General features: G+C 41.8%; 1 protein-coding gene across 1 annotated transcript in view; it reads right to left on the bottom strand.

The window, feature by feature from the left end:
- NIBAN1 (niban apoptosis regulator 1) overlaps positions 1-18595 on the bottom strand; it is a 143550-nt gene extending 124955 nt beyond the window's left edge. The window contains exon 1 of the mRNA XM_057314944.1: positions 18381-18595. Coding sequence (XP_057170927.1) covers positions 18381-18435 — 55 coding nt within the window. The 5' untranslated portion in view covers positions 18436-18595. The remainder of the gene's footprint in view (positions 1-18380) is intronic.
- Between the last annotated feature and the right edge of the window lie 3702 nt (positions 18596-22297).

The raw sequence follows: 22297 nt of genomic DNA, 5'->3' as shown, positions 1-22297 counted from the left end.
CTTCTAATCTGGAAACTGAGGATGATGATATTTCTAGAAAATTATGTAGAACTGGGTTGGGGGTCCCTCTCCGCTGCAGACCAGCCATAAATAAGGCTCTTGCACCACCAAGCAGAGAGCAATCATCACCATCGCTACTGCCCTCAGCATTGTGGAAGGGAGGCCAAGAAAGAAGCAATGAAGAGATAATTCAATGGACTGTTTATTTAAAACAACTCAATCAAGATAATGATTTTTTTAATCTGATTTATCTCCCAAATAGTTATATACTATTATCTATCTATACATATATATAACTATATATAACTATAACTATATATATAGTTTAAAAAATCAAGAGTTACTGGGGCGCCTGGATAGCGCAGTGGGGCGCCTGGGTAGCGCAGTCGTTAAAGCGTCTGCCTTCGGCTCAGGGCGTGATCCCGGCGTACCGGGATCGAGTCCCACATCGGGCTCCTCCGCTGGGAGCCTGCTTCTTCTCCTCCCACTCCCCCTGCTGTGTTCCCTCTCTCGCTGGCTGTCTCGATGTCACATAAATAAATAAAATCTTTAAAAAAAATAAAAAATAAAAAAAATAAAAAATAAGAAATCAAGAGTTACGAAGATAAAGGACCCCACCCACCACAACTCAAGTGACTGTATTAGCCTGATCCACTAGTGCAGAGGAGTCTCTGTTAACGCAGAATTCCTGGCTTTATGTTGCTCACCTATTCGCTTGATGCTGAACGAGGAATCTGAGCATGTTGGTGACAAGGTGCGCAATTATTTTTTGCAGGCCATCCAGGATTGTTTAGCCTAGTGAGATGAAATTTGCAAAAGCTAACTGAATAATGAGAAAGAGTTAATGTAATTTATTCCCCACGGTAATTTACTCCACATTCTTAAGCAGGCAGGCCCTGGACACACTGCCTTTTCACTCCATCATTCTCCTGCAATGTAATAGGGGCCATTAAACTAGGTAAGAAGATGAATTGCTGGAGATGATTATGCATGCCTTCAGCAGCCCATGAAATGTACCCAAGAACAATAAAGATATCTGATGACCTGTCAGGGAGATGCTTATGCAAATGAGAACATCATGATTCTACTTCTGCTTGTTCATCTAAAGGCTATCAAGATATATGGATGGAAAAACTTCCCTGGTGCGGTAGCATCACAAATAAGAAGCTGGCTTCCGATTAGGATAGGCTAGAAGTGAAAATTCATGGCCAAATGCCTCCCTCAACTATAAAAACGGACAATCATGGCCATAGGATCAGCATCCATGTTTATTTCCTCTGAAAACAATAACTTCAACAGATGACACTTCTTACTGCTCTCCTGAAATTATAGTATTTGGCACTAAAAATTATTTGTAACCCTCAGAAGTAAAATATGTTGTAAATATATGTCACCAGCGTCTTTCTGCTCTTAAATAATAAATGATACTTCTGACTTGAATTTAACAACCTTCAGGGTGCCCATGGAATGAAGATAAAAAGAGGTCGAGGCAACTGATGTAATAAAGCCCAAAGCAGACTCCCTTTGGGAGCAGGAACTCAGCTGGGTCATTCTGAAGCCCAGCCTCCTTCAGTGGCTGTACAGCGACATTGGAACAGCAGGGCTCTGGCTTCAGGGAGAACGCCATCCGCTAAATGTTAGACATTTGGCCTAAGCACAGACTTCATCTCCCAGAGCCTCAGTCTTGCCATCTGCAAAATGAGCATGATTATAGTACCTCGCTCAGGAATTACTGTGTGGATTTCAATGAGGTAACGTATATAAAGTTCTTAAGTGCCTGGCAGGTAAGTAAAGGCCTCGTTTAACAAATAGCAGTTATGATTGTGATTATTCATCCATCTGTCTATTTGATATCTGCACTTAGATCTCAAATTTAGCATGTCCCCCTCACACGTGGTCCCCGGTCTTCCCTGTCTCAATAGTGGCAATTCCATTCTTTCTGTGGCTCAGGTCAGAAATCTTGGAGTCATCCTTCAAGCCACTTTTGTCCTCCTAACCCACAGCAAGTCCTGTCAGCTCTACCTTCAAAATGTATTTGTAACCCAACCCCTTCTCACTACCTCCAGGTACCCCCTAGCCCACGCCATCCCTGACCTGGATTGTAGAGTTCTACCTTCCTAACTGACCTCCTGCTCCCTCTCTTGTTCCTCTTGCAAGCCATTCTCCACACAGCAATCAGTCAGAGAAATCACATTACGTAACTCCTCTGCTCAAAACTCCCCATGATGTCTCTCCTCATTCCGAGTAAAAGCCCAGGTCCTTAGAGTGGCCTATAAATCCCTCCGTAACGTGACCCCACTTACCTCCCTGCCCTCCTTCTTCCCATAAGATCCATTGCTCACTCCTCTCTAACCACATTGGCTTTCTGCTGTTCCTACGACAAGACGAGCTCCTTTCCAAATGCAGAGGCTTTGAATTTGCTACTTCCTCTGTCTGGGATGTACTTCCCCTGGGGACTCCTGTGTCCCACTGGCATTTCATTCAAAAGTTAGACAGGGCTTCCCTGACCCCTGGTCCGAAGCCGAAACCCTCATCACTCTCTTTCCTCCTCCATGCCCTTCTGTTTCTTCATAATACTGATTATCACCTCCCATCTTCCTCTTTACTGTATTTCTCCCCACCACCACCGCCATGATGAAGTCCCTCGAGAGCACTCTAGTCTGTTTTGTTTGTCTCAGTTCATAGAACAGGGCACATCCTATTTGATGACTAGAAAGAGAGACAGGCGATGAACACCTCACTCTGAGAAGTAGATGTATTTCATGAAGTTTTAGAAGTCCATCCTTAGTAAGATTCTATGGAGAGACTGAATCAATTAAGTGACTTGTTCCACTAACAAGGAAACTGAGGCCTAAAACAAGCCCGAAGTTACATGGGAAGTGTTAGGTCCCAGTTAGGACCTGGGACTCAAATAAGATCTTCTGTACTGTTTCAAGTCCTTGTGCCTAACATCCATGCTCTCTATCGAGTTTGGAGCAGGCTGTAGGCTCGATTCAGTGTTCAAAAACTGTAAAGAAGTTCAGTTCTGTTTCCAGCTGCTTGACTAACAATCTTGTCGCAAGAGATTCTATCTGATGTACAGTTTTCTTAAAATATTTACTTTAGGGGCGCCTGGGTAGCGCAGCGGTTAAGCATCTGCCTTTGGCTCAGGGCGTGATCCCAGCGTTCTGGGTTCGAGCCCCACATCAGGCTCCTCCACTAAGAGCCTGCTTCTTCCTCTCCCACTCCCCCTGCTTGTGTTCCCTCTCACGCTGGCTGTCTCTCTCTGTCAAATAAATAAATAAAATCTTTAAAAAAAATATTTACTTTGACTTTAAAATGAATAAGGTACAGGGGCACTTGGGTGGCTCAGTCAGTTAAGTGCCTGCCTTCGGCTCAGGTCATGATCCCAGGGTCCTGGGATGGAGACTCTCGTCTCAGCAGGGGAGGCTGCTTCTCCCTCTCCCTCTCCCTCTGCCCCTGCTTGTGTGCTGTCTCTCTCATTCACTCTCTATCAAATAAATGAAATCCTTTAAAAATAAAATGAATAAGGCATACGATTGTAAACAATAAAACACCTAACAGTTGAGAAGCCATGTCCCTACCACAGTATTAAGTACTTTACAAGAACTAGCACAATGAACTCTTACAACCTGGGGTAGTAGCATTATCTCCATTTTATAGTGGAAGACACCAAATTTCAGATAACCGGCAAAAGGTTACAGAGTTAGCAAGTGATGGGGTCAGTATCTGAACCTGAGTAGTCTGCCTGCAGAGCCAATTCTCTACTGAGTCAAGAAAACTGCACAGTTAGCATTTCATGATGAATGTTTTCGAAAGACTTATCTGCTCTCTAAGTTCATTTTATTTTGTCTGCTCTTCTGAAAACGGACAGATGCATATTACATATAAATATCATTTTGAAAGTTTTTATTACAAATTTTAATCAGTCTTCTACTCATTTGCAAAATACATCCTATGTATATATTTCTTCTTTTAATGAACAATGCAGAGTTAAAAAAAAAAATCTCCGGGGAACTGCTGAGTTTGGGTATCAACTCATCTCAAGGCATCATATATTTTCGTAAAAACCATATGGAGACAAGTGAGGGTTCATGCTCCCTCTCCGACATCCATTGATGTCAACAGCTATGATGATCCTTTTTTTTTTTTTTAAAGATTTTATTTATTTATTTGACCGAGATAGAGACAGCCAGAGAGAGAGGGAACACAAGCAGAGGGAGTGGGAGAGAAGAAGCAGGCTCATAGCAGAGGAGCCTGATGTGGGGCTCGATCCTATAACGCCGGTATCACACCCTGAGCCGAAGGCAGACGCTTAACCGCTGTGCCACCCAGGCGCCCCTACAGCTATGATGATCCAATACAAGCAAAGCACGTAGTTACAGTATTGCCTCGAGAGCTTCTCACGGAAGTGCCAAATAACAATATTGAAGAGTAGAAATGTCAAAACACGACACCTGTAGGCAAGAGGGTCATTAAAGTTACCATGGGTCAGGATGCAGTCCTTATGGCCCTTCTTGGAACTTAGAATTCTAGAGACCATTGAAAATGTAGGGAAATGCAAGTTCAGAAAATAATGGGACATCCTGGAGCATAAGTAACATAAAATCTTTTTCAGAGAGTGCTGAGTAAGGTAACGATATTATTTCATCTTCAGCAAATTATATGATTCAAGAAGCACTTGTATTATTTAAAATTCCTAAGAGGAAAAAAATGACATATTGCCAATACATTATTTAAGGCAAGGGTTTCTTTAAAAATCTAAACTCTTATCTTAAATATTGTTATTATTTTTTAAAGATTTTATTTATTCATTTGACAGAGAAAGAGTGCCTGAGCACAAGCAGGGGGAGTGGCAGGCAGAGGGAGAAACAGAGTCCCAGCCGAGTAGGGAGCCCAATGCAGGGCTCGATTCCAGGGTCCTGGAATCCTGACCTGAGCCAAAGGCAGGCGCTTAACCAACTGAGCCACCCACGTGTTCCATAATATCATGAAAATACACAATGGCTCAAATGTGATCCTATAAAAATTGGTGCATTACAGAGGGAAAGTGAGCTGGAGGGAGAAAACCCTGCGGGGAGAAATAGTCTGCAACAAAAATTTCAGTAAACATTTCAGATATCTCTTAAAGTTGGCTATAGAGTCCAGAGCAGCAGCCAAGAAGAAAATATGGAAGAAAAAATGAAGCCCATTATTTATCTCTCTTAATTGCTATCCATTCTGCCATCTCCTGGCTGGAAGAAGGGAGTGGTCATGTTAAGTGTACTAGGGTTCCACATGTTTCCATCCTTTAAGACAAAATACAGGGGAGATAAGAATTAACATTTCTTTATGAGCTTAAACATTCAACAGAGAGAAATGCGGAGACCAGGGATGAGGAGAATGACCACAGGGCTTCTTTCTTCTGGGATCATGAGGGAGTCAGGTATTGGCCAGTCTCTGTCCACCTGTGCCTGCAATGTTTCAGTAGCCCAGGGCAGCTATAAATAAGTGTTAAACCTAAGGGTGAATAATACATCAGATTGAAAAAGACTTGCCATTTTTAGGATTTTTACGTTTAACTCTGAATTAAAGTATATTCTGGTTTAGGCTGAAAACTTAAAGCTTAGAGGTGTTTGGTTTGGTTTTATTTGGCTGAAACACTGTAGATTTTGAAGAGGGCTCTGTACCAGGACTATGGAGATCTGAGTTCCCGTCCTATTTCTAGCCATTGCGGATAGAAGCGACTCACTCCGTTTCTCGGATTACAACAGAGAAGTTGGATTAGATAACCATCCAAAGGTCCCTTGCAGCTCTGTGAATCTTTATGAATTTTTATTCAAGAGCAGGAGTCTAAAAGAAACATCATGTGAGCCACAGATGTGAGCCCAATGTAAGTTTAACTTTTCTAGTAGCACATGAAAAATTTTTAAGAGATTAAATTGATTTTAATTGATTTTATGTATATTTAACATATTTTATTTATATATTTATTTAACCCAGTAAGATTTCAATATTATTACTTCACTATGTAATTGCTATTAAATAATATTAATGAGATATTTTACATTCTTCTTTTGTATTAAGTCTTCAAAAGCCAATTTTACTGGTATGTTAGGTTTGCATCATACCTCAGTTGGGACTAGCCACATTTCAAGTGCTCAGTAGTCAAGTTTAGAGGGTTTGAATTTTTCTTACCTAAAAATAAAGATAGAGCTTGCCTTTAAATACATTTAAAGCACGAAAGTTATTCATTAGAATGGAAGGATCAACATATTGAGCGGATGTCAGGGAAGAGGTATTCAAAAAAGGGATATGATTTCTGATAGAAATAGCCAAATGAAGAGATTATAGAAGGAGGCTGGGTCATGTAGAAGTTCAAAAATTGGTCAGAGATGATGTATGCCACCTCGAGTGGTTGCTCAAATGTTTACAGCTAATCCCCCACTGTCCCTCTTCTCTTATCTGCAGACATAAGCAGGGTGTCCATTTAAGGTCTTTGTAGCCCCAGGAAAAATGGAACCACTAAACCAGGGGTTCCTAATCTGAGGACTAGGGACCCTTATGGGATCTGCCAATGGAATTCAGGGGGGTCTAAAAGTTGAATGGGGGAAAATAACATCTTTATTTTTATTAACTTCCAACTCAAATTCAGCATTTCTTTCATTTATGAATGGAGGCAACAGACCGGTAGACTTTACCAGTACTTGTGCTTTTTTTCCCCCTGCTTTACCTCTGTTATTGATTTTTTCTTTTTTAAAAAAATCTTTAATTCCAGTGCGTTAACATACTGTGGGATATTAGTTTCAGGTGTAAGATATAGTAATTCAACACTTCCATACATCACACTGTGCTCATCACCAAAGCCCTCCATAATCCCCATCGCCTATTTAACCCATCCCCCACCCCTTTCCTCTCTGGTAACTTGTGACTTTATCATGACTAGAGATCACAGATGTTTTCACAGCACATTTCGTTGGCTGCACATCTCAGGATAGCACTTCATCAAAGTGACAGCAGTTTTATTAGACCCACCATGAAACCCTGTCATTGAATACACTAATAAAGAAACACATATGTTATTATTATAGCACAGATTTTTAATATACTTTGATATCTGCGTTTCAAGAAAATTGGTTTCTTTTGTAATCCTGTATTTTTTTTTTCACTTAAAAAATGTTATTCTGAGACAGGATCCATAGATTTCACCAGACTGCTAAAGGGGTCTGTAGCACAATGCACTACAGGGAAAGAGTATGGGTCCCTGAACGACCCGCCTCCCTTCTCTATCCCACACGGAATCACACTGGATTGTGTAATGACTGAAAAACAAATCGTTATCACATCAAGCTGCTGAGATTCGGGGAGTATTAGTTTCAGCAGTTAAGCCCATTCTGACTAATGTATAACTGAAATCTGGGTTCAGGCCCTGACAGTTGGGTATGACTTCAACCAGATTCCAAATACTGAGGAGAGGGCACCGGCTGTGACACGTTGATAAAATGAGTCTCAAAAAAAAAAAAAAAAAAAAAAAAAAAGACCCACCCACCACGGCTAATTTCAAGCTACCAGTATGACGTCACTGAACTCTAAGGGAGGGATGCCCAGATTCAGCTCCTGCCAGTCAGGGTCAGCTGGCTCCTGCACACCACAGGGACTGCTCTCCCATCACAGTTCCTAGAAAGGTGTCTTGTTATTGTCCTCCCCTGGTTTGCAGGGAGGGGTGTGCGTGGAATTTTGAGAATAGTTTTCTAAAGGCTTCTATTGAAACCACTGTGTCTGACTCTTTCATAATGAATAAAGAATACCTTAGATACAGTAATTTGTAAATTCAACGAGCTGTTGAAAAGAATCTAATTAGTACTAATTACAATACTAGAGTGTCCCAACAAATTATAATGCCATTGCTTCTGCCGAGGCATTTTGTGTTTAAACACTTTAAACATTAATTAGTCCTCAGAACAAATGTGTGTGATAGGTACTATTTGGCAGCGTATGAAAGCCAATTATTTACTCTGGGAAGGCCTGGTACCCTAACTGATAGTAAAGGCAAATTGATTAGCATAATAGCAAGAGTGGGAAATCCAAGAAATGTATCACCTTCGTTGCTGACCCCCTTTTATCTCACTGGGCATTACTGTTGTCCCCATTTTACACATGAGAAACTGAAGGCAGCTAGTGGACAGATCCACAGTCTACAGAGAATCCAGTTCCAAATTCGGAGAGTCCTCAGGAGAGTCTCATGCCTGTTTTTAAGATGTGAAAGCTTCATTTATGAGTCTTTTGAGCCTTGTTTCCCAAATATTCATATTTTCTTCTATAATGAAGAAGTTGCCTGTGGTACCATTTTATTTAAAGTTAATTATAAGTGACCTACTCTTCCCGCTTTCATCTATTTGTAACTTCCATATTATGTTTTGCTAACATTTTCTTTACTTTTTATTTATTTGAGGGGGGAGGGGCAGAGAAGCAGACTCCCCGCTGAGCAGTACATTTCAATTAATGTTACTGATTAAATCCCTCTTTCCAATGAAACCATTTTAAATATTTATACTCCAGATATTACACATTTGCTATTATTGCTAATAAAATTTATCTTTATTCCAACTCCAAGCTTGTGTCTGTTTTGCTCAGGCAATTCTTCAGACATATCTATCTAACTCATTCAAGCATGGCTTACATAGGAAATCATTTTTTAAACAAACGGTTAACCCAAACTGGGGAAAAAGCCCCTCGGAATTCTTCTGAGCTAATTATAGAAATTGTCACTTGCCTTGTGCGAGCCCCAGAGTAATGGCACATGTCCACTACGAACAGTGTCCTTTTTGAAAGAACATTCACAATTTCCCTTCATTTCTGAGTTGATCCTATTCATCTGTCCTGGACCTGGCCCAGCCCCATGTCAGGAGCTCCTCATGCAGATTTGCTCTGCTCCTTTCCCAGGTTGATTGGGATTGTTGGTAGCAGATAGTACAGCTACATTTTCCAACAGATGTTCCAACAGACTTGAAAAACATAGTAGTCCTATCACTCCTTCCTAAAGACTGGAGACACGAATCATTTTTCATATCTTCTATTTCCCTGCTCATCACGTTCATGTTTTCTTCTACCTTAGCATATGGAACATATTTGTAAAAACTGTCTTAACATCCTTATCTGCTAATTTCATCATCTCTGTAATTCCTACGTCTATGTCTATTGATAGATTTTTTTCCTGAGAGTTACAGATATTTTCCTACTTTCGTTTGCCTGGTAATTTTTAATTGGATGCTGGATAGTGTGAACTTTTACATTGTTGAATGTATATTTTTTTTCAATAAAAACAACTATGATAAATTCTTTATTAGAATTATAGACCAACCTTTATAGAAAACATGAGAACTCACACTGCATAAAACAGTCACTGAGGAATATCTGGGTGTCTCAGTCAGTTAAGCGACTGCCTTTGGCTTAGGTCATGATCCTGAGGTCCTGGGAACAAGCCCAGCATGGGCTCCCTTTTCAGTGGGGAATCTGCTTCTCCCTCTCCCTCTGTCCCTCACCCCACTTGTGCTCTCTCTCTCAAATAAATAAATATTTTTTTAAAGGCAAAAAACAGAGTCATTGAGATGAATAAAGGAATCCTTAGCCATCACCCTTTCCTTAGCCAACTTTAAAGTTCCCACACTGAGATGATACCAATCCAGAGGTCAGCATAGAAAAATACTTCAACTGGAGTTCTCATCAGAAAACTCCAACTGGAAAAAACCGTCTATCTCTGTTCTTTTTTTTAAGTTTTTATTTTATTTTTTTTAAATTCTTCTGAGGTTTGCTTTTACATTTATTATTAGAGCAGGTCCAAAGCAGTATTACAGGGCTAATTTCTGCTCACTACTACTGAAGACTCTATAGAATGCCCTACATATTATAAGATCTTCCTATTTTGGATGATGGAAACATGGACTATTCCCGGCTCTGGAAGAGCTCCAGGAATCGTTTGGCTCTATAAATCCAGAGAAACATGATCTTCTATTCTAGAAAATGGTCTTGTATTATTTCCTTGGTGATTTTCTCCATTTCCTTTGTCATCTACCTTGTGGGACTTCCGTGAGTCCCATATTAAAGTTTTTGGATTGGCCCATTAACTTTAATGTTGTTTCTTCTATTTTCCATCATTTGATCTTTTTGTTCTATTTTCTGCAAGATTCCTTCAACTTTATTTTCCAAAGCAACAATTGGATTTTTAAAAATTTTGATCATCAGATTTTTAATTTCCAAGAGCTATTTCTTATCTACTAGTGTCATTTCTTCACCATATCCTAAAATACTTCTCTTATTTTCTAAATTAATTCATCACCTGGGATGTTGGTTAAGCATCTGCCTTCGGCTCAGGTAACGATCCCAGGGTCCCGGGATCTAACCCTGCATTGGGCTCTCGGCTCAGTGGGGAGCCTGCTTCTCCCTCTGCCTCTGTCTGCCCCTCTCCCTGCTTGCGCTCTCTCTCTGTGTCAAATAAATAAATAAAATCTTTTTTAAAAAGTTTAAAAATTAATTAATTAATTAATCAATCACCTTTGGGGGATGACTGGAAAGCAATAAATTATCTTTAAAACGGTAAATTAAAGGATAAAGTTGTTATCTTGCCTTTCCTATATGAACTGTAATAGGAGGTAACAAAACTATAGATTAAAAAAGTACCACTCTAAAATTATTCCTGCCAATTGATGAAAACAAAATGACAGAATTAGGATATCATCACTTTCTCAACCCCCAGTGAATTCATGGGTCCCAGCAACGAGCATCAGTGGCTGCTAACATCAAAAAAGAGACAACCAGATGTTATGTGCCTCCAAATGAGGATCACAGCCTAGGGTCTTGACAAAAGTATTAATCCTGAGTCTGATCAAGTTTCACTATCACTCTGTCAATGTGTACAAAATATAGAAAAAAATGTGTCAAACTGCACCATGAGCAAATTCAAATAGCCCAGATCCTTCCACAGATAATTTGCAAGTACAAGAGACATAAGAGAAACCTATTAGATTAAAACAACCTTAAAAAAGATATTTTTTTAAGTGGCCGGGACTATAGTGTTTAAAAATGTCTTTTGGGTTATAAAACCATAAGGAAATATAAGGAAGACATTATTCTAAATTCCAAATTCGTGGCATAGTAGTCTGTTATGGTGGTAACCCCTACCTCATGAAGCACAACTCATGATAGTCATGACTTTGGGTAGACCCCTCCCCTTGAATCTGGGCTGGACCCAAGACTTGCTTTAACCAATAAAATGGAGCACAGTAATCCCATGGGGTTCCAGGCCTAAACCTTAAGAGCCTTCTAGAAGCTGTGGCCCTCGTGCAAACCCTGACCTACCATTTATAAAGCCCAGTATCCTATAGGACAGACCATGTAGAAAGGCCACCTGGAGAGATAGACAGCCTTCCAATTTGAGTCTGGCCACCAGCCAATCCACCAGCTGAGTGTAGCCACAGGAATGACCACCTGTGAAATAGAAGATGTAGAACCACCCAGCTGAACCCAGGGCAGATAGCAAAATTGTGAGCAAATACGTTGTTTTAAGAGCCAGTATCTTTTGGTGGTAATTTGTTAGGCAGCGATAGATAACTGAAAATAGTTATTGTGGGAGAAATAAAGTAGTTTAGGATTGGGATGGAGTACATGGAGGTTTCTGGAATGGCTAGTGAAGTTCTTTTCATTTCTTGACCTGGGTGATGGCCACAAGGATATTTGCCTTATAGTGATTCACTAAGCTATACATTTGTTTTGTGTGGTTTTCTGAACCTGTGTTTTATGTTAAAACAAAAATAGTTTTAAAAGAAGAAAGAAAATCCACATGGTTTGGCATAGAGACAGTTACTCTTCCTCCAAAATTCCTTCAGGCTTTTAAAAAATCACTTAGGGGCAGCAGCTCTTTCTGCCCATGGGTCCTGTCCCTGTGCTTTAATAAAACCACCATTTTGCGCACACACACACACACACACACACACACACACAAATCACTTAGGAGCTCCTAGTTAAAACTACTATAATATATTCTAATCCTATAGACATCAATATCCAAACAACATCAAGCATGGAAATATAAATTTCTTTGGATCCCAGAGCTTGCAATTTGCAAAACTGAATTAATTGCTTTCGTTTCTCTAAATCTTTTCTCCTCAAAGTGAGAAAAAATATGTGTATAACAAACAAGAAAATAAGAAGAGAAGCAGCAGAAGCACTTTTATAAGCTGGCCTACATTTTCTTACTGGCAGCAACTTACTAGTCTCTTTTTTAAATGAATTTTCCAGTTTCAAAGGAGAAAATCTGTATTGCATTTGTGTGTGTGTGTGTGTGTGTGTGTGTGTGTGTGTGTGTGTGTGTGTTGGTTTTGAACTGTTAGAATTTAAGCCCTCATGTCCTGTGTTTTTCTAAAGTGCTTTAAACAGACTGTAGCATCTGAATTGCATTTTATTATTCCTTTGTCTTTACTTCTGACTTCATTTCCCATTTCCCAGTGCAAATTGCTGTATGCACCTTTTCTCTTGGAACAATGTTCCCTAGCTTTACTGACCAAATAAATTAAAATTTCTGATGAGGAGATTAAAATTCACTGCCATAATTCACACTGAATATTTTGTAAAAGTTTCACAGTACATTTATTTTAATTGGATTAGAAACTATGACAAATTGAGTTCCTGCTGTTGCTCTTTCTACCCGGGAACCCAGTTCAGACCTTCCCAAAGATGACAATGGAGTAACACTACAATCAGCAAAAATAAATAATAAAAAGAATCACTATTGTCATTTTAGTAATTACTATTAGTAAAGCACCATTGATGATGTGGTCCTCTCACAGCCAATGCCCATAGGAAAAAGAGATGTTTCATTGAGACCAGATCTTGACTCAGTGTCTGACTCTATAAGGTTCATCAAGGCAGGAACCGGGAACCAGGAAGGAAGGTCACTGTTTCTTCCACCAGTATAAGGGAAAATGTTAATTTTTTTTTTTTTTTAAAGATTTTATTTATTTATTTGACAGAGATAGAGACAGCCAGAGAGAGAGGGAACACAAGCAGGGGGAGTGGGAGAGGAAGAAGCAGGCTCATAGCAGAGGAGCCTGATGTGGGGCTCGATCCCATAACGCCAGGATCACGCCCTGAGCCAAAGGCAGACGCTTAACTGCTGTGCCACCCAGGCGCCCCGGAAAATGTTAATTTGTCTCAGTCTATGTGTGTTTAGTTTTGAGGATTCTAAGAAACTCTCAAGTCACACTAAATTCCCAAAGTCTTGGCTTCCATTCACAAAGACTGAAGGTAGTAGAAAGTTCTTGTCACTACAGATTACCAATCTGCAATAGTTTTCCGTCAGAAACTCCTGCTAGCTTCATCAGTGGTTCGTCATGCTTAAAGGCATTATTTTTAATCAAAATATAATGTGATCAATAGGGGCACCTGGGTGGCTCAGTTGGGTAAGTGTCTGCCTTCGGCTCAGGTCATGATCCTGTGGTCCTGGGATTGAGCCCCGTGTCGAGCTCTCTGCTCAGCGGGAGTCTGCTTCTCCCTCTCTCTCTCTCTCCCACTTGTGCTCTCTCACTTGCTCACTCACTCACTCTCTCTCAAATGAACAACTAAAACCTTTTTTAAAAAATAATGTGACCAATATACATTTGCGTGTTATTTCTACTGGGTCCTCTCCTTTCTCCCATCCCTGCTATTCCCACCTGGGGAGCTGCAATTCCTCACTTCCCAGGAGAATCCATTCATTTTTGCAAATTAAGAACTAAGATACTAGTGGCAGAATCTTTACCCACCTCCTACTCTCTTTTGATTAATTTTTCTTAAAGGGGACGCGATAAGGCAGCTCTTAGTATGCTGGTTATGACACTTTGGGGCACAAGTACAGAGGATGACTGAATTAGAATAAGATTTGTCTGTGTATAATAGTAACACAGATGACACTGGCTTAAATAAGATAGAACTTTATTTCTCCCTCATTAAGGTCCGGAAGTAAGTAGCTCAGAGCTGGTATGGAAGTTCTACTACATGAAGTCTTCAGGAACTGAGGCTCCTTCTGTCCACTTACTTCATTCTGCATGAACTCCTTCTTAAAAGGACACCTCAAGGGTTCCTGGGTGGCTCAGTCAATGAAGCATCCAACTCTTGGTTTTAGCTCAGGTCACGATCTCAGGGTCGTGAGACTGAGTCTAGCATCAGGCTCCACACAGGGTGTCAAGCCTGCTTGAGATTCTCTATCTCTGTCCCTCCCCTCTCTGTTCTGCCAGCCCCCCCCCCCGACACACACACACACACACTAGCATGCACTCTCTCTCTCTCTTAAAAAAAAAAATCTTAAAAAAAAATCAGGGAAGAATGCTATTGGGGGGTAACCTGCATTCTCTACCACTCCAACTCAAAGAGGAGTTAGCATACTAGCATATTACACAAGAAATACTCAGGAGTAGGACAAGCAGGCGATCAGCGAGGTGTACTAGGGCTCCAGCTTCTCTTCTGTGAGACTACATTGGCCTGGCAGTGCTCCAATGTTGGCTATGTCTTTGAGCTAGCTCCCTTCCTACTCAGTAGTTCCAGGTTTCACATTCAGATGCGACAAAGTCCAAAAGAAGAAGAAGAAGAAGATGTCTCTACCCTTTGTTTCCTTTTTGAAAGGGAAGAGAACTTTCTTAGAAGCAGCTAGCAAACGTTCCTTCAAGCCTCCCTGGCCAGACTGCACCACAACCCCATGCTGGCAAGAAGAACATACCACCATAGGCACGGACCAATCAGCACCCACCCCACGAAAACCATAAGTGGGGTGAGTTCCTCTGAGACATGGGGCTTTACATAGAGGCAGTTCAGTACCCAAACAAAATTGGGGTTCAGTTTGAAAGAGGAATGGGGAAAGAATGTTGGGTTGACATCCAACGGTGCCTACCACACTCCATATCCTAATTCCCCATTATGATATACTGCCATTTCTAGCCAGATAAATTGGACTCTCAGATTACATTGTCATAATTATCCTTATAAATCAGCCCAGTTCCTATGGCCATCTCCTACCAACAAACAGTGAGTGAAGAACAAATGCATGGAATAGTCCACATCTAGATTAAGTGGACAGTTCTCCCTACCTTCTGTTCACCTTGTCTGGGAGACGTCACTCCAGACACTGGTATTAGCATCAATTTCATATACAGTCACCTTAGTTAACCCTTTCAGTATAAATATGAGAAAATCTCTCTAAGAGAAATACATGTTTTTAAGGTGAAACTCATCTCCAACATAAATTTATAGGCATCAGATCACCAATGAGTGTTTCCCTGGAAGCCACTGGGCCCTCCCAGGAAAAATATGACTGACTGCAAGAGTAAGTCTAGGAAAAGAACAGTCCACCAGCCCCCACCCGGACCTGTGCTGATGCCACAGTTCTCAGCTACAGCACTGATTTCCCAGTACTCTTCTGACCTTCCGCAGGACTGATGCGGGGGGAGTTTTCAGGTTCGTTTTTCTTTTGATTCACTAACAATCCAATGGCAATTTTAAGAAGGAAAGACAATTTTTGCTCAAACAGGAAGACATTGTGTGCTCTGAAGCTATAGTTCACTTTTTTGCATATCAAAGTTTAAAAAGTAAAAGAAAACACGGCATAGAGAGAGAAAAGTGCCCTAAATTCGTCACTGATGCTTGGATTATGAGCTTTCGGTGCTAAAAGCATCACTGAAGGCTAAAACTGATGACACTGTCCATATGATTACAAGGAGTTCCTAGTATTATTTCTTAATTGAAACACTTTTATCAAGTGAAGTTACTGAAAGTTTCCAGAAGCAACACTAAATATTTATTCTGTGGTAAGAAACATGAGTATGGTAGTAATTTTCAAAACATCTTTAGAAATGAAGTAACTCCTTAATACTTCTGATATCTCTTTACCTGGAAACTTACTAAATCCTAAGAAATAATGTATTTTCGAAACATACATATGATGAACATCACTATCAACACAAAGTTTCTATGCACACAAACTGAACGGCAGCTGTTAAAGGATTTGTCTAGAAGTCAATGCCGATTCAAACTCATCAGCATACCAGAAGTAGAGCTGCTTATAATACATACAAGATTACGGTAACGAAACTCACTCCAAACATACTGACTAGTTATTCTCCATATGTTAGCAAAGTTCATCAAGTGAAGGAAAGTTATTGAATCAGCTCTAGGAGCTTTCAAATCTATATTTCACTGGCAGCTACTTTACAAGAAACAGGTCATAAAACTGTATTTAAATTTTACTGTCATATTTCAATTGTTCCGCATACAACTAGATCAAAACTTGAGAATACGCATGAGCTAAATAATGGGCAAAGCAGAGAAGATAGGGTTGTTGTTGTTGTTTTTTTTTCCAGGGATCTGGGGCTTCAAAACCATCGGGAAATCACAGCCCCATGACCTTCATGTGCTCATGCACTAACAATTCACAACGCCATGCATTTTTCCAATGCTCTTTTCTCTTTTGGCAAGACGAGTATTCTCAAATGAGGCAACGTCTCATTTTCTCTGGAGGTATTCTAACTTTTAACTCTTCTCTTCCCTCTGCCTGTACATACCTTGAAAGTGCCCTCCCAAAGAATTCCAAGATAAAATTGAACTGGACTTGTGGATGTAGTGACTGTTACACAATCTGCTATAGTTTTATTCATTCGGAACGTATTCATTCCAAGACCTTCTGCACTAGCCATCTCATACTTTCATATGTGTGATAATTTAACTTCACAATAACATAAAAGGTAACACATTTTCTTTTCACGTGACTACAATGTTTGCACCAGCAGCAACAACTGCCAGGACCATGAAGTCTTCAAGAACATTAATCCCTTACAGGGCTGGACTTCAATGATTACGGTAGATGGCCATGATTCAACTTTAGGTGTTTTTAAGCTTTGCAGTAAAATGAAGTCTCATAAAAGAAATAGCATAAACATGTTTTGCAAATAACTAAATGCAACCCCTTCTGTGTTCTCCTACAGTTCTGTCAGTCCCTTACATGCTGGTGAAAACAAGCACAGAGCCAAATTTGTAATACTCGAGACAGCCTTCGTGTAGCTGTTTTACTAATATAAATAAGTCATCCATCTTTCTCCCATTTTAAATAAACGACAGCAAAGGAATACTTGACCATGTTTTATCCCCTGACAGAATGGGTTGTTGATGATCCGAGGCCTCCAGAAGTAGCAGAGCAGGAGGAAGAATCTGGAAACTCAATTACATTGCTCTCAAGTGCCCTGATTTGATATCCTTTTAAAATGGTTGTAAATGTTGTGGTGACTGAAAACAAACATGGAATAAGGACACTAAATAAACGCTTTCCTTTTAGGAAAAGTTCAGGGGCCAGAAAGAGAAGAACGTAATCAGGAAGAACTTAACCGTTTCTTTACAGAATTAGGGTAAAACTTACAGTTCAATACCTAGTTTAGAAGGTATTTCTAAAGCCCGAAAATTACTAAATTCACAAGATAACCAAATGTTAGGTAGTGGTTGCGGGCAAGGTCACTGGGGAGGAAGAGACAGGCGCCAAATACACCCAGGAGATAGAGTCATGATTTTCTGCAGTTTCAATTCGGTTTGGTTTTTTTTTTTCCTGCCTCACACTCTCTAGTGAGTCACTATATCTCTGGAAGTCTCCCCAAATGAGTTTCTCTCCATCTATAACTTTAGCAAGTGTTACAAAATATGCCAATGTTCCTCTTTTGCCTCCCTCCCCCACCACCTCCGGAGAGGGAAAGGAACCCTACAACCTGGGAGCGTAATGACACGGTCCTTTCTGCCTCTGATGAAATCATCCCACAAGTGATCTGAAAGTTCAAGGGAGGCTGTGGCCGATACCTCGTTTTACAAAACCAGGCCAACGTTACCAGGAGGGAAATTCTGCTTTATAGGCCGGGAATCCCCCGGGAAGTCTTCATAAACGAGGGATAGCCCCGCGGCTCTCTTTGGGGCAAGTTCAGAAAGAGCTCAGAACTTAGGGGGGAGCGAGGTGTTTCTGGGCCCGGGCCTGAACAGACCCCAAGGCGGGCTGAGCCGAGAAAGCAAGGTCGCGTCCCCCACCCCGCGGCCCGCACCTGCCTCCCGCAACCGTGCCGCCGCGCTTCCCAGAGCACCCCCCGCCCGCGGGCCCCCGGCCGAAGCGCCGCCTCGCCCGAGCGCGGGCGTGCAGCCCCGGCGGCGCAGGGAGAAAGCTGGCCCCGCCGGTCGCCGTGGGCCCCCGAGGACCCCGCGCCCGCAGGTGGCGCGCCGCAGGTGGAAGGCGGGCGCGGGACACCGGGCGCGGGGCGGGCTCCCCCACGCGCCCTCTGGGGCCAGGGTCCGCGCAGCAGTGCAGGCCCCCGGGCGGGTGCGCGGCTCCCGGGAAGCCCCCGCGCGCGTACCTCGGATGTAGGTGCACTTGCCCTCGTCCAGCAGGGTGGAGGCCGAGCCGCCCATGGCGGCGGTGCGGGCGCTGCCCCCCGGGCGGCGCTGACAGCTCCCGTCGGCGCCCGCCGCTCGCTCCTGGAGGTGGTTGCGACGGCGCACCCGGCTCTGCACTTAAAGCACAAACTTCCTCCGAGAGGCGCCGCCTTCTGGGGCGCCTCCTCCAGGTCCGCGCCCTCTGAGGATCTGTGGGCTGGCCTGGGGGGTGTCTTCCCGCCCTCGCTTCACTGGGGAGCTCCGGGGGGATGTCCAGTCTGGAAAGACTTCCCGCTCATTCCTTCTCCTTGCTGGCTTTTGTTTTTTCTTCTCACCGGTTACCGGCAGCCGAGAAACACCTGTGGACGATTTCCCTAGAGACTGTAAACCTCGGTGAGCTGGAACCTTCTCCGCTGATGAGCCACGAGGAGGAATTCAAGACCCCGTTGCTTTGCACGCCCTCCAGGTACAAGAAACAGCAGTTCCCAAGCATCCCCTAAGAACTTGTTAGAAGTGCAAAATTGCAGCTCCCCCATGCCTCTGTACCCCTCTACACATGTACGTGCGCGTCCGCGCACACACACTGCACCCCAATCAGAAACACGAGGAGTGGGGCCCAGCAAACTGTATTTTCACAGGCATACCAGGTCATTCTGGTGCCTCCTAAAGTTTGAGAACCGACAGTAAACTGTTACCTTCCTGCAGTCATGAAGTAGGACCAAGGAGGGGGTGGGAAATAAAGGGGAAAAAAGAGAGAAATAGAAAAACAGGGAAAACCTAAGCCTGGGTCCTACAATATGTTCCCAGTCCCAAAACTTCTGAAGACCCCCATCAAAGTCTGTTCTTACACCTTGAAGTCCAGTTCTTCCCCTTGACAAACTGGAAATAGTTCATTAGAAAGGGCATCTGTTCTTTTTCCCACACCCGGTATTTAGCTTGGCAGCCTCTCCCAAATAACACTCAACCAGGGCAGAAGGGTCACCACGCATTTCTTCCTATTCTTAGTAATCCGATTTTTAGTGACTCCTATTGACTTAACCTCCAAGGTCAAATGGTCTGTACACATAAGAACCAGGCCTGAAGAGGACTTGGAAGGTTTTGCCCTCCAAAGTTAATTGACTAGCATCCTAACGCCAAGATTTCTCACACCTCACACCCAATCCCTCTCACTCTACACTCTAATCCATCAATAAAAGCTCTCCATCCTGCTTTCAAAATACATCCAGTATACACCCATTTCTCAGCCCTTCCTCTGCGATCACCCTCATTTCTCACCTGGATAATTACACTAGCTTCCCAACTGGTCCTCCTCCTTCAGAGAAAAAGCCCCGGTCTGTCATTGACACTAGGCCCGGCTTCCTCTTTGTCCTCCTCTACCACCACTCTCCCGCTTGCTCTCTGCTCCAGCCCCACTGGCCTTTTTGCTCCTCTAGGACACACCTTTGCATGTGCTCTTGCTTCGCCTAGGTGGCTCTTCCCTCAGATATTCGCTGTCTGTCTCTCATTTCATTCAAATCTCCTCATAAATGCTAACACCTCAAAAGAGGCTTTTTTTTGATGCCCTGTTTATACACCAGTCCTCATCTTTGTCCCACTCCTTACCCTTCATTATTTCTATTCACACCACTTAGCATCATCCGATATGTTTCTTTATCAGTCCCCACTGAAATGGAAACTCCATAAGGTTGGGGATTTTCTTTGTTGATGTTTTCTTTCTTTCTTTTCTTTCTTTCTCTTTCTTTCTTTCTCTCTTTTTAATTATTTGTTTTCTTTTTCCTTTTTCTTTAAGGGTAGGGATTTTTATTCATTATGTTCTCTGATGTGTCTCAAATGCCTAGAACAGCATCTGGCACATAGGTGCTCAATAACCACTGAATGCATGAATGAATGAAACATAAAATACCGGATCTAGACACAATGAAAGCGGTGAATCTCAATGAATAAAGAGCATTTCCAGATAACTACTCAATGATTTAAGTCTTCAATGTTCAACTCTTTTCTCAATATTCTAGTTAGCTCTTAGAATTAAGTATTTCTTGGGGCATTTGGGTGGCTCAGTCAGTTAAGCATTTGACTCTTGATTTCGGCTCGGGTTGTGATCTTGGGGTCTTGGGATGGAGCCCCAGGCTGGGCTCTGTGCTCAGCGTGGAGTCCGCTTGTCCCTCTCCCTCTGCTCCTCCCCTGCTCATGCTCTCTCCCTCTCTCTCAAATAACTAAATAAAAATCTTTTAAAAAAAAAAGTAGTATATCTTCTCAGAGCAGCAATACCTTTCATTATATAAATTGCAAAAACTGTGCCTCAGAATGCTGTTATTGTTTTTGAAGAAAACTAATTTGGCTCTTCCGCCAGAGGATAGTTTTGGCTTGTCACCTCTTGTTTGGGAACAATCTGAGAAAACACCGATCATTCTCATCTCTCATTCTTCGCTCGTTTGTTAGCACTCACAGACGGAGCTAGGTACAAGGAAGGATTTGTATGTGTGTAGTATCAACACGCTTTGTAACCACAGTTTCAGCTTCAAACCCTAACCTGATAACTTAGTAGCCATATGACCTGGTCAAATTGTCTAACTTACTTGTTTCAGTCTCTTTATCTGTTAAATGGAGTTGGTAACACCTCATGTGCTGTTGTCAAAATTACATTTGATCAGGTCTGTGAAACACTGAACATATTCCCAGGAACGTAAGTATTCAGTAAATGGAAGCTCAGATTGTTATTATCAGCAACAAGAGTGGTCAGGAAGCAATTTCCTAGAGAAAGTGTAATTTTAATTAGACCTTGAAAACCACTGATAGTACATTAAGAAAGAACTTCTGCTCCCTTTTTTTCCCTCCAAATAAATAAAGTGCCTTTTCCCCAACTGGTTTAGGAATAAGGAATCTATTATTTTATATTATAAATAAGGAATCTATTACTTTAGTCATAGTATTTAATATTTGTAAATCCTATGTGGGCATCTTTTTATTAATCACACACTAAAAATGAGTCTCCAAGCAATTCAATAACTTTATGAAACAGATTCAACTTCATATGATTCGAATCAGCTAGTTTAGAAAATTTCCTATGTGATGTTAGTTTTTGTATTATATCAATGTCTTTTGTATTAAAATACTCTTAAGACCACTTCTTTTGGGGGGTGCCTGGGTGGCTCAGTCAGTTAAGTATCCCACTCTTGATTTCAGTTCAGGTCATGATCTCAGGGTTGTGAGATCTAGCCTGGTCTGGGGCTCAGTGCTGAGCATCGAGTCTGCTTAAGATTCTCTCTCTCCTTCCCCTTTCCCTTTGCCCCCCCCCCCCCCAGTGTGCTCTCACCCTCTCTCCCTTAAAAAAAAAGGGGGGTGGCACTCGGTGGCTCAGTCAGTTATGCATCTGCCTTTGGCTCAGGTCCATAAAATTCACCCATTTAGATTACCTTTTTTAAAAGAGCAAATTAGATTAACAGACATTTAGTACCAGTACCTGTAAAATGTGCATGTGATTTGGGATTCTCTTACCTGTCATAGAACTATGAACCTCTTGCCAAGTTCTCATTTGAGTTAGTGACATCTGTCTATTTGGGCACTTAACTGCCTGCGGAGCAGGGACAACCTGAAACTTCTTTGCACTTCTCCAAGTACCTTGTACTGCTGTGTAATATAGGAGTGGGGGCTCTGTAATTAGTTGATTGTATAAGTACACATAGTAGGTTATACCACTTACCCAATTTAATCTTCACAAAAACAGACTGAAGTAGGCACTGTTATTATCACCATTTTAAAGATGAGAAAAATCAAGGTGAAGAGGTTTAAGCAATTTAACTAAGGTCACCTGTCACCTGGGTTTATCTAACTCCAGAGTGCATCCTCTTAATCACAGATGCTACTACTTTTATATAAAATCTTGCTTTTGTTTATTTAC

This window comes from Ursus arctos, unplaced genomic scaffold, assembly GCF_023065955.2.
Source record: "Ursus arctos isolate Adak ecotype North America unplaced genomic scaffold, UrsArc2.0 scaffold_2, whole genome shotgun sequence".
Lineage (NCBI taxonomy): Eukaryota > Metazoa > Chordata > Mammalia > Carnivora > Ursidae > Ursus > Ursus arctos.
This window is presented reverse-complemented; position numbering and strand designations above follow the sequence as displayed.